Here is a 12,568-nt window from a genome sequence, read left to right on the forward strand (position 1 = left end):
ATGGGGGATGAGTCAGCACTGAGAACCTGCTGGCTACTCTCTCAGTTCTCTCCCCAAAGCTTCTTTCACCAGTCTCGTCATGTGTCTCTAGCCCACTCTGCCCCCGCCTTTGCTGGAGACCAGGGTAAGTGGCTGCAAATAAAAATTTTGCGTTGGCCCTATAGAAGGCTCTTTGCACCTCCAGCCACCTGTCTCTGGCAGAGAGCAACCCTGCTGCTTTTCGCAGCTGGCTGTTTTCTGTGTACTTTTTGGGCTCTGATGCTGTGGGCTGGAGATCCTCGCTTTTGGTTTAGACCCCGCTCTTCTCAGGGGGATCCAACTGGTCGATTCAATATCCTTCTGGTGCTGCCACCTGTGGGCGCCCCGCCTGCCTTCTCAGGTCTGTACCTCCCTCCTTTCCAGTGAGGTTGCGCTAAAGCCGATTCTTCTGTCTCCGAGGTTACAAGGCTCCTCTCTGGCTGTTGTTCAGTTGTTTGTTCCAGGTGATTTCTCCACAATTTAGTTGTAATTCCATGTTGGTCCTGGGAGGAGTTCAGTGAGACTTCCACTCACTCTACCGTCCAGATTCTCTTGAATTATATTTTTTAGATGAATGACTACCTTTTCTTGTAAAAGTCTTTGTCACTGCTTCAACTGCTTCATTTAAATGCATTTACATTTGTGGTGCTGATATTATTTATTTTCCAAAAGTATGTGGGTGTGAGATTAAGCCCCCTTGAAGAGATTGCTTTGTCAAGATCATGAATTATTTGGTCTTGTAATTTTGAAAGAAATTAATTTAACTGTCTTGTTATTTTTAACTGTGGGAGTAAAGCAAACAGCTTTATTTCCTTCCTTAATTTATTCTATTATAATTAGTTTAGTTTTATATTCTTCCTTAGCAAGGAAATAATTTCATTAAAGCATAATTTAATTAAAACATTTTTATTACAGGCATGTTACATGGAATTGGAAAATTTATAGTTGAAATAATTTACTGTCGTTTCAGACCTGGATCCTACAAACCTGTCAGCTCTGTAAGTTGCTAGAGTATAAGTGGTACGGATCTCTAACTCACAGTACAATTGTTAAATCTAAATAGTATCTTTTGGTGCCCCCCCCCCCAAAAAAAAATTGCCCCAAATAATGCATTTTGTTTGGAGGAAATAGTGTAAGGAATACAACTGATGCTCTGGTCTTTTTCTCTCTAGGTCCCCTTTGAGGATGGCCACACAAACAACCACTTACCTCTTTTAGAAAATAATACACATTAGCACCTCCCAAATGAAGGAGAAAAACTTTTTGCCTGAGACATAAAACCTTTTTTTAATAAGAAAATATTGTGCAATATATTCAAAAGAAAGAAATGAATGAGAAGCAGGAATCTTAGGAAAAAAAAAAAGAAACCCAAACTGAAATCCTGTATATGTTGTATCTGTTACAAATGTCCTAGAAGAAATTATGCAGCTAATCAGTGAAGAAGCCCAACTAGAATATTGCTTTGAAGATGACCCTGATATTTTCACAGCAAATGGGATGTATCATAATCAGACTTTGAAGACCTGAAGTTCTGAAGTCAAACCACATCAAAAGAAAAAGGCATTAATAGTGCTAATGTCTGCGTCCTTTTGTTTTTAAAATATGGCGTCAGAATAAAATATGTAAAACATGGAAAACTAGTCTAGACTTTAAAAAGTTGTGATCAGGTCACATTGTTAATAAAAGTAAACAGGTATGGGTTCATATGCTATAGCCATATTAATGTTAAGCCATAATGACAAGACCATTTATCCAATAATTTGGTCTTATGAAGGTAACTGCTTCTCTTTAAACTCTGGCTATTAACTTTGTTAACTTTTCAAGGCAGGGTCATGGAAGACTAAGGTGAGTTCTTACAGGGACGGGGATATAGGTGCTATAATATGTAGCAGAGGTATTATTCACAAATTGTATAGTGGGCACCTATATGGGGAGAAGAAAGCACATTTTTTAAAAAGATGCTAAATTTCCTAATATGATCATTATATTGTTGTTATACCTTGGAGCAGGGGGTGAGTAATAAAAAGATCCACTACTGATGATGAAAATTATCAGTTTGTAAAATAATTAAGAGGAAAAGTAGAATATTTTATACATGTTGTTATGAGTAGGCTACAGGGTAACTTAAAATAGAAATGTGAGGCAATTATTTAAGTAAAATAAGATAATGTCATATCTGAGAGATTATCATATTAAATGATGTCCATTAAACTGTAAAACTGGATGAAAGAATTATCTGCATTCAGAATGTCCTGAATGTGGTTGATTGTGTATTAGATTGTGGTGTTCCGGCTTTCGTACTTATTTAAGGGTTGATTTAAATTTTTCATACTATAAAACATTAAACATAACAAGAGGGAGATATCACTCAGGTGCCATTAAAAACTTACTTGGAATATGTGTACCAACATCAATTTTCCTTTTATAATACTTAATGATAATAGAAGAATCATCAGCCAATCCCCATGTTTCAAATCACTTAGGGAAGTGGGGAGACAAAAATTCTGGGTAAGTAACAAGGCCAAGACTGAAAAACTAGATTCAAAATCATGGTTTTGAGAGACTAGTCTGTCACAAGTTGCAGGTTTTCAAATGGACTCTGATTTGAAGGTTATAAAGTTTTGTTGGCAACAGTTGGGATAATAATGTAATGAGAGGAGAAATACTGATAAAGCTACTTTGCAGTAAAGCTTATATTGAATGATACTTTGCTGAAAATAACAGAAGCATCAATGTTTAAAATACACATTTTATCATTAAGAACCACAAACTTAACTGATTAATACTGTGACATTACATGTTTTGAAAGATATTTGAATCCAGATAATTCCAAAAAACTCAATATGTTAATTGATTTCTTCAGATATTTGCAATGAAGTTAGACTAGGAACTAATAGAATATCTCAAAAGGAATTTCAACTGGAGAGAATCAGAATTTTGACTATTTTTAGACTGTTGGTTTTGTAAATTTGCTTGTCAGGAAGTTCAATCAAATGTCAGGGGGTTTTTTTTAATGGAAGGAAAGACAATGATTTAGAATTATTTTCTGTTAGGATTATGACGTATTTTAAAGAATTTTAAAAATTACTTTGGTACTTATATATATTTTTAATTGTTTTTGTGTTTCCCAAATACCATATTGATATTTTAATGAAATTAATTTGTCCCATTAAAGCTATGAAAGGAATTTCTTAAAGCAAAATTCAGCTTTGCTATTGCTTTTCATTTTGAAAGTTAAGAAAGGTTTCTAGCTGAACTCCTTGAATAGCAAGGTCAGATTTTTGGCAATCAAAGCATAAGATTCTGACCATCCCTTTGGATGATGGATGATGGATGATGGATGATGGAGTATATTAAGATTTGGTAGGTGTTTTGATCTCACCAAGTGTTTCTTTTCAATTGCAGAGAACACTATACTGACAAATCTATTGGGCACTTTGGCTTGTGCCTGCAGTAACTTCAGTAGGATACACAACTTTATTAACTCAATCCTGCTTTTTTATTTTATTGGGCTATTCACAATATCTACACACATATATTTTAGCCTAAATATTTTAAAAGTGCAGGCCCCAAAATTCTATGAAATTTCCTTAAACTGTATTTGCATATGTTGGCCTATGAAAAGAGATGAAATATTTACATGAATAATTTTCTGCTGCAGTATTTGTATTCTTCAGACTACCTCTTGGGAAAAGCTTAAGAGTCGCAAAATTCTAACTTTCAACTTAGATGATTAGTATCACTTTTCTCATATACATTTTATGATACAAAGCACTGAATTTTTATAATAAATTTACAAATGCAAGCAAAATTTACAATCTTCAAACAACTTTGGAATTCATGAAGAAAAAATCTTTTTTAATGGTGTAATGGAAGGGCAATATTATACAGTCTGTATATGTTAGGTTAGTAATTCAGTACCAAAAAGTAAATTTACATGCAACTTCCAAGCCTCAAAATTTAAAACTTTGAATCTTGAACCTGAATTCAAGATGCATTTTTTTAAAAGATGCGTATTTTTTGTTTAAAAATTACTTAAACCTGAGCTATAGGACCTTAAAAATTTCACCGTGCCCTTTAAAACGGTCTTCCCCTTCTATCTAGAGCTGTAGCAAACTTTCAGTAAGCCAAAGGGAGTCACCCCTGGTCAGCACTGTCTAGACAGATCACCATTTGTTCACTGCCTTACAGTATGCTGCCTGGATTAATAACCAACTATGTCCCTATTATAGCTTATTTTCCTCTTCTGAAATATTTCTTTACTGATAAAAACGCTTTGCAGTATTTTAAGAATAGGAAACAAACTGCCTTGGATTTTTATGTTTTGTGTTAAGAGAAAAGAAAAAACACTCCTTTAGTGTCTCGATCTTGAACATACAAACTCTTAAAAGAAATTACACATTATAAAAAAATTTCTTTGTCTTTCTACAATCATATATCCACAATTAAGCCTCAGTTCCTCATGTCTAAGTTTCCCCACCCCAGGAAAACTATAGCAGTCTTTAACTATCACTTAGTTATATTTGTTTTTGCCCCAGATGAAGCTAAATTATATTGGGTTTATTTTATATTTTTCACATTAAATATAAATGCATGATTTAAATTGAGCAGTTGATGCAAGTTAATAAATCAGAGTTGAAGACTATAATCAAAACTTTTAAGTAGTTTTTTTTTAGCAACTCCAAATTGTATTGAATGCTTATTGACCCTCAGCAATATATATACTCAATGGTGAAAACAAAGCTTTTCCTCTATGATTGGGAGCAAGACAAGGATGCCCAATCTCACCAGTTTTATTCAGAATAGCATTGGAAGTTCTAACCAAAGCAGTTAGGCAAGAAAAAGAAAAGCCATCTGAATTAAAAAGGAAAATTAAAATATTATTTTCAGATGAATGTTTATCTAAAGGAATTAGATTAACAGCTCCTTAAAATATAATTCATTTATGCTGTGCTGTCTAAATTTAGGTAAAACAAAATGAGAAGATGTGGGGGAAAGTATCCATTAATGGCAGCTATGTATTGTACCAAAGCAGACCTTCAGCAACAACTCATGTGAATTATATAGTATTTTATAAGTTGTTCTGTTTTCAAGCAGTTAATACTAATTGATTCGGTGATGCCTAACACTATACTTACCTTTAATTTCTTTAAGTTGTTCTAGAATTGTTGCCAGTTTTCCCACCTCATATCATCCCACTTATTTATAGTCACAAGTAGGAATCAGTATTGCTGATAAAGTAGGGACATAGTGAAAATATTTGCGTATCAAAAGAGTTGTTTCTAGCTACTTAAAGTCAATTTCAGTTTATTATCCTTTGCCTTAACTAGCTACACTTCAGAGGGGACTACCTTCTGATAAGTAAATTACACCTTAAAACTAGCAACTGCCAGTTTTGTTAACTTTTAAAAATGTATATATTTTTAGGGAGTGAACATCTTTCCATACCCTTGTGTGGGCATATTAAACAACCCTACTTTTTACTATAGGTAATTGCTTGTGTTTCCAGAACATTAGCCTTGCAGTTCTAGAAAGAGAGTCATGTGGAAATTCTCCTTTGATTCTTGTGAACTTTGAAAGTTGATGTTTCTGGAAACTTAAGGCTGACCTAACTGTTAAGTTCATTGTGAGATAACACACTATTTGGGTGTTAGTCCCTCAGATCTGTTTACCTTGAGGTTCTAAATCAGTTATTTAAAGTGTTTACTGGAGATGATATGTTAGTATAAAATTGTGAGAAATGTTTTCTTGAGTTGTCAACCCACCTGCCTCAACTTTCTCTAGTATCAGTTGCCTCAGGTGGTGACTCTTCAACTCAATAGTATTTATTACTGTATCAGGTATCTAGTGAGTACAGAATATAGGGATCACAGAAACTTTTTAAACAGATACCTTTATACTACTTGCCATCCCTTTCCCCCAAAAGTAGAAGCTTCTTTCTCATTGCACTGTATATATTCGGCACTCAAATACTTGTTAATTGGTCTTGATTTAAAATAATTTGTTCCATACAGACACCTATATACTTTCACAGCTTAATCACAAGAGAACTTTATTCATGTCATTTTTTTAAATAACACAGATGGAACATGCTTCGGCATGTAAGTGCAACCCTATTACTGGGGTGAGAAAGCGAAGCATTATGTACCTATATGTTAATTTATATTCGTCTCGTAGGTTCTTTGGAAAATTATAGCCTTTATTCTTAGGGGGAGGGAAAGCTGCAGTAGTCAGCAGTTAAAGATACAACACTGGAAGAGAGAAACATTTTTAATTTACATTTTCATTTCATCGAAAGCCAAAATGAATATTTGATCAGTGGAATTTATTGAATTAGTGAAACAAAAAAGATAGCAAGTTCTTAGAACCATTATGTTTTATCCAATCTCATTGAATTATATATTTGGATTCATTTTATCACACCTAGTTTGTATCTTTATCAGTAACTCAAAAATAGATGCCTCAAGCTAAAGAACACCAGGTGTTTTGTTTTAGAGCTGTGTTGTGTGCCTTGGAAAATAGTTCCCAGAACTTAGATGAGATTGGGAAAGACACTGTCCAGAAGAGTTCCCACAAAATGCCTTTTGGGGATTCAGAGCAATCAAGGAATGCTAGACGCTTCCCTCAAGGCCTTGTACACTTCAACTACTTGAATGTGCCATTCTTGGTATTACCAATTATTCCAGAGAGTGAGCATAAACATAACTTGTTAACATTCGATGCTCGTTTCGTTTTCTATAAGTTGTGATTATTTTTAATTGTGTGGGCCCCAGATATTATATTTGAATAATAGTTCATGTTTTTAACATCAAATACTGCAATCCAGAACACACTGATTTCTCAAATATGAGGAAAGTTTGGATATATTATTAATACAGAAATTTGAGAATATAGCTTTTACTAATTCATTTTCATCATACACAAATATTTTTTAAAAGAGCAACACCTACTCTCTAAACTTAGAGTCACTTCATGAAGTCTGTCCTGCTGTACGTTGTACAGTTGAAGCGGTCAAGGAGCTATGCTAGCACATCCTGGTGACCACAGAAGAGAAATCTTCCCTCTTTATAGTAAAAGACTAAAACTAGCATTTAAATTTTTACTTGAAATTTTGCTTTCCTCAGTGGCAAAGGGGACTGGGTTTTTATAAGATTCTGGCCTAGAACTGTCCATCTGTCACTCCAATTGAGGCCTGAGTGAAATAAGTTTGAATATAAGGGGTTTGGTGACTTCGATAAACAAGAAGGAAATGGTTGAGATAAAGTTACCAGGAAAATTGGTAATTCAAAAGATTTAGAAATAATAGTTGTCAAATTCAAATTACCAGAATTGATTTTTCATTAAAAGCATAAAAAACTGAGTTTTAATGCAAATATGCTTGAGCCCCCATTCTGTACATAATTATACCCCAGTTCTTTCTAGGTTTCTGAAGAAAAATATTAAATGCTAGCCCACTTTTCTAATTCCCCCAGCCCTCAACCAGGACTCGATGGTGTAACACAGAAGGGAAGCAGACTTTTCAGTGGGGAATTATATTTCTACTACGACATTTATGAGGATGTTGAGACCATTCTTCCTTCACTTATAATGATTTTCAGCCTTTACATTGGGTGCCCAGAATGGTCCCAAGGTTAGAATAGGCCTCTTTTTTTTTGGCATAATTCAGCTTCTGCCATGTTTTCATCCATGTTTTTTGAGTTGAAACTAGACCTTTCAAGGAGAAAAAAGCTAAATGTGGAAATAGGATTGTACTTTGGTGTTTTTTAGTCAAGGACATAGAGTGTTAGGAAACAGTCTGGAAATGATTTTTTTCCTAAAATGTATATGATTATAGGCTAGGATATGACTTCTCTTACTGCAATAAAAAGAACATATAATTACGAAACAGGGATGAATACAGGACAGCACATTTGACAGGTAATGAGGTTGGGCATATTCTTTGTTATTCCTAATCTTGAGAACCACAGTTTGCTGTTTTAGAGGTATCTGAGAGGTTCCAGATAAATGAAGACTGACAAATGTTCTTAGGCCTTGAGCATGCTGGATACCCTAAAGTAGGAGATAAGTTTATAACAGAAGCTCACAATGAAGAACCAGACATTCCGAGCCATCTGTGATCTTGCAATGAGAAGGCGCCAGGCGATGAGGAAGAGGGCAGTATTAAAGAGGTAGTGAATGTTTCGGAGCCTGGGGAACAGACATATATAACCAAAGTTAAAACAGTGCCAAACACCCATCTAATGTTATCTAAAGCATAAATGTGTCTCTTCCTGGCTGTGACAAGCAAATAATTAAATGCTCCCGGGTATAACCTGATAGCCTTTGCTTTTATATCTTTAATTTCCATATTTTTTCTCAATAATCAGATTTCCATAATATTACCCTGAACAGTTTCTCATACCTCTTTCTAACTTGTCTTGAATACATGACTAACAATCTTTCTTAAATATACTTTGACCACGTTACTGTATCACAAAACTTCACTGGTTCTTGTTCACTAAAGGGTAAGTCCTAAAGTTCTTAGCCTACTAGTCAAAGTTGCATTCTGTTTGCAGTTTACTCTTACATCCTTATCATCTCTATTAAAAACCCTTTGCTTCTACCAGAATTACACCAGACCGCTATAATTCTTTGTCTTTTAAGGAATTAATGACAAATTTAAGGCAGTTGAAGGGCTTGAAGTATGGTTATGTGACTTGCCCATGTAAATAGTGTGACCAGGTTTCCTCTTGGGCACCCTTTCTCCATATCACATTATATCATAGGGTGTGGTAGAAGAGTCAGGGAAGCTTGGCTTCATATTTGGCTCTTGTACTTACGACGTGCTACCATGAACAAGTTACTTACCTTCTTTGAACCTAACTAGTTCTTTGATAAAAATGGGATAACAGAAAAAATATCTTCATCACAGGGGTATTCTGAAGTCTGAATGAAACTGTATCACAGGGCATCGTATACAGGGAAGGACATGTTATGTAGTAAATGCTTCAAAAATTGTAATTACTCCCCTCTCCTGTTCAAATTTCATGCCTGGTATAAAATCACATACACATCATAAGTGCGCAGTAATTAAGTGACTGATTATGCTTACTTTCTTAAGTGTTGCTTTGCTTTTGGGACCCCAGCCATATCCTCCTTCAATAAGTACTTCTTAATTCCTAAAACATAATTTTCAATGTATTCCAACCAGTTCAACTGGCGTACATCGAAGTTGAATACCTGAAAGGTGAAAAGAGATGATGGATTGCTAAAATGGTACGACCTGTCAATCACTGTTCACTTAATGAAGTTTCTTTTACATAAATGAGCGACAGTCAGTTTAGAAGACTTAGGTTCAACCTCTCCAAAGGAGATTATTTGAGCTGTTATTTCAAAGGCACTGATAATATGGATTATTATTTGCTTAGGAATATTTGAACGTGGATCAAGCACAAATATGTGACCTATAAGAAGTCTTGTGAGGGCAATTTCAGGAACTGGTATTAGTCTGGTGAAAGCTAATTTCATTTCAAGTAAATGTGGATTAATTATTTTTAAAAGTGATGGAATACTATGTTAGGGACCAAAACAAATTATGTGTCATTTCCTTTCCATTTCTCTTAAATTTTGGTGGTGTCCCCTTGGCCTGCCATCCTTTCCTACAATATCAACCACTTCCTTATGCAGGTTAAGGCAAACTTTGAGAAGCAAAGTCTTGAGGAATAGCTTAGCAGAATTTATATTTTGTATTGCTTTAGCAATATTATCCATTATAATATATATTAAATGAAGCCCTTCAAAACATTTATTTTAGCCCTGGCTGGTGTGGCTCAGCAGATTGAGTGCTGGCCTGTGAACCAAAGATTCACTGGTTCAATTCCAGTCAGTGCACATGCCTGCGTTGTGGGCCAGGTCCCCGGTAGGGGGTGCCCCAGAGGCAACTACACTTTAATGTTTCCCTCTCTCCCTCCTTTCCCCTCTCTCTTAAAAATAAATAAAATCTAACAACAACAAAAAAACCCACCCAAAACACCATTCTTTTAGAGTTAAGTGGTAAGGAAATCTTTGCTTCTCTCAGAACACCAGTATATTTTTTCCTCTTGGAATGGTATATTTTCCTTTTTACATTTCCACCAAAACTCAAGAACAGATTTACTGTTTAACTGCACTGATTTAGGTATGACTTTGTAGGCCACAGATGGACATTCTATTTTTTCATTCTTATCTTTGACTTCATATTTTAATTCAATTTTATTTTATTTCTATTTTATTATATGTGTTTAAGATATCTCAAATATTTGAGATAATACTGCACATTAAAGAGAGCAGATGAGATCAACATATTACCGAGAGCTTCACAGACTTGTCCAAAAGCTGAACGGCATTCCAAAAGTAATTCTGTAATCATTCTGTTTGGATATGTTCTTTTTCTACAGTATCATTAAATATCTCAATATTACTTATTCATCTATACAAACAGAGGCTTTACTTTTATACCATTTCACTTTTCTAAGTTAGATTTCAGTGGAGCCCTAGTTTGGAAATCTGGTTCCATATGGCAAATCAAACGAGGCTGAGCCCCACCAGAATTTGGCCATTAAATCCAAGTATTTAGGACTATTGCCTTTGCTAAGATATTTTGAAAGCATATGTTAAATCCACTGCAAAGCCGATTTTTCATGAAATTTTAAGTTGCTTTAGGTTAAAATAATAAAATGTCAAATATAAAACTCTAAGTTTATTACCTTTTGAATTATATGGGTAAATTCCATGGAGAAAATGCTATAAAGATAAGCCTACCTAAAACTGGAAGCTAAGTTTAAAAGTAATGTACAATAGCTTGAGGGTTGGGTTTTTGTTTTTTTTTTTTGTTAAATAAGCTGGTTCGATCAACCATCCATGCACTTTAAACAGGTACTTAGAATTATTTTGTCTGTAGAAGGTATGTAAATATTTATGAAAATAGCTCTATTTCACATTAATTATATGGGTATTCAGTCATGATTTCAGTTAAAATATCCCTCTAAATCTCATGTGGCTTGTCAATATAACATTTATCGTGTTTGACTTTGCAAGTAACCTTGAGGTTCCATGACCAAAATTCTAGGACCTGGATTTGAATCATGCTCTCTGAGACCAGTATGTAGCAGTAAAATCCTTAGCTGGGATGTGAGGCTGGCTACCCTCCAGCATTCACTTCTCAAGATGGCTTGGTTTCTTTTACATGCTGACAAGAACGAGTTACATCAATAAATGCTTTAAAAAAATTATTGGAAAAATATCAATCGAGTGAAAATTTTAAAGTTCAATTGAAAACGAATAACATGTTCAAGAAATTCATGACTCCTTAAGCAGAAAAGCTAGGAGCATGTACAAAGTTCAGAAGATTTCTGTATTTGTGAATTTTGGAAAATGCAAGTGTTTCAGGGCTTTTGTTTGTGACTGCCAAGAAACTAGTGTAGAGAAATAAATGTCACTGATGCTAAGCAATTAAAGTGAAGGCCTGTTTTGAGAAATGCAAGTCAATCGTTGAAGTCATTAAAGGGAGGAAGATTGGCAAAGCTGGAGAGAGGGCAATGCTGATGGAGGGGGGCCTCAGATGGAAAGAATAAAGAGGAGTAGAGGTTAGCTTCAGTAAGATAAGGAAGAAGCTATATAGATTTAGAGACAAATGATTTGGATTTGACAAGGACAGTGGAAGAGAGTTTCATCAAAGTAACATGCTATGGCATTAGGGGAAAGATAGAGATACAGAGGCTTTGTTGAAAGGATAACAGCTATGAGGGTGAACAAAGGATTAAAGCTAAGTCAATGAAACATGACTGCAGACCAGCAGTGGGAATCCAACCGAAGTCCAAGTACCTAGATCTCCTATCCACATTGAACTTGTTTCCTGCAACTGTGTTAATAGCATTGACTAATTTTCTTATTTAAAAAGCATGTATATATAACTAAAATTTTATTCATCAGCTTTCCAAATCAAATATTTCTAAATCCCAAATGAGGAAGATTTCCCAGTACTTACCCTCTGGTCTTCGGGACTCAGCTCAGACATCAGCATTTCTGTGTTGTTTGTGCTCCACTCCCAGCTCCGGTTGATGAAGTACTCCAGTAGGGAAGTGGTTCTTAAAAGCCGATTCATGAGCTTTGTCATCCTGAGGCAAAGGTCAGAAAGGAGCAAATATCAGCATGGCACAGACAGCTGCTTCCCTGTTTCTCTATAGGAATGCATGAGAAATTATTTTTCAGAAAAATATAAAAAATATTCCTTCTTTCACTCCAATCCTCATTAAAACTCTTACTCATTTTTTTCCTTCCACAACAACTCTCTGTTGAATGAAGGGAAGGGGGTGAAGCTGAAGAATATCACCAAACTCCTCCTCTCCCTCTTTTCTGTCATCTCCTTCTCAAGAGTAGCAAACATTTTAAAAACCAAGCCAGATAGCCACCCTTAATGACATAATATTCATTCCTTTAATTCTGAGCTAGATAATTAGAAAACTTATTTCTCTCTTTTATTATAAGTTTTTGGATTTTTAAAAAAATGGGTGGACCCAAGGTCTTAGAATAT

At 34.9% G+C, this 12,568-nt stretch overlaps 2 protein-coding genes across 3 annotated transcripts in view; one reads left to right on the forward strand and one right to left on the reverse strand.

Annotated features, from left to right (window-relative positions):
- ERGIC2 (ERGIC and golgi 2) overlaps positions 1–3,162 on the forward strand; it is a 41,346-nt gene extending 38,184 nt beyond the window's left edge. For both annotated transcript variants that reach the window (XM_054591289.1, XM_054591290.1), the window contains exons 13-14: positions 934–1,016; positions 1,191–3,162. In XM_054591289.1, coding sequence (XP_054447264.1) covers positions 934–1,016; positions 1,191–1,253 — 146 coding nt within the window. In that variant the 3' untranslated portion in view covers positions 1,254–3,162. The remainder of the gene's footprint in view (positions 1–933; positions 1,017–1,190) is intronic.
- Positions 3,163–7,663: 4,501 nt separating this feature from the next.
- The window catches only part of FAR2 (fatty acyl-CoA reductase 2), a 119,365-nt gene continuing 114,460 nt past the window's right edge, over positions 7,664–12,568 (reverse strand). Inside the window, exons 10-12 of the mRNA XM_054591291.1 lie at positions 12,023–12,152; positions 9,110–9,237; positions 7,664–8,205 (exon numbers count right to left, since the gene is read on the reverse strand). Of these exons, the coding sequence (XP_054447266.1) occupies positions 8,043–8,205; positions 9,110–9,237; positions 12,023–12,152 (421 nt within the window). The 3' untranslated portion in view covers positions 7,664–8,042. The remainder of the gene's footprint in view (positions 8,206–9,109; positions 9,238–12,022; positions 12,153–12,568) is intronic.

This window comes from Pteronotus mesoamericanus, unplaced genomic scaffold, assembly GCF_021234165.1.
Source record: "Pteronotus mesoamericanus isolate MK-2021 breed Mesoamerican mustached bat unplaced genomic scaffold, CSHL_Meso_final scaffold_21, whole genome shotgun sequence".
NCBI classification, from domain to species: domain Eukaryota; kingdom Metazoa; phylum Chordata; class Mammalia; order Chiroptera; family Mormoopidae; genus Pteronotus; species Pteronotus mesoamericanus.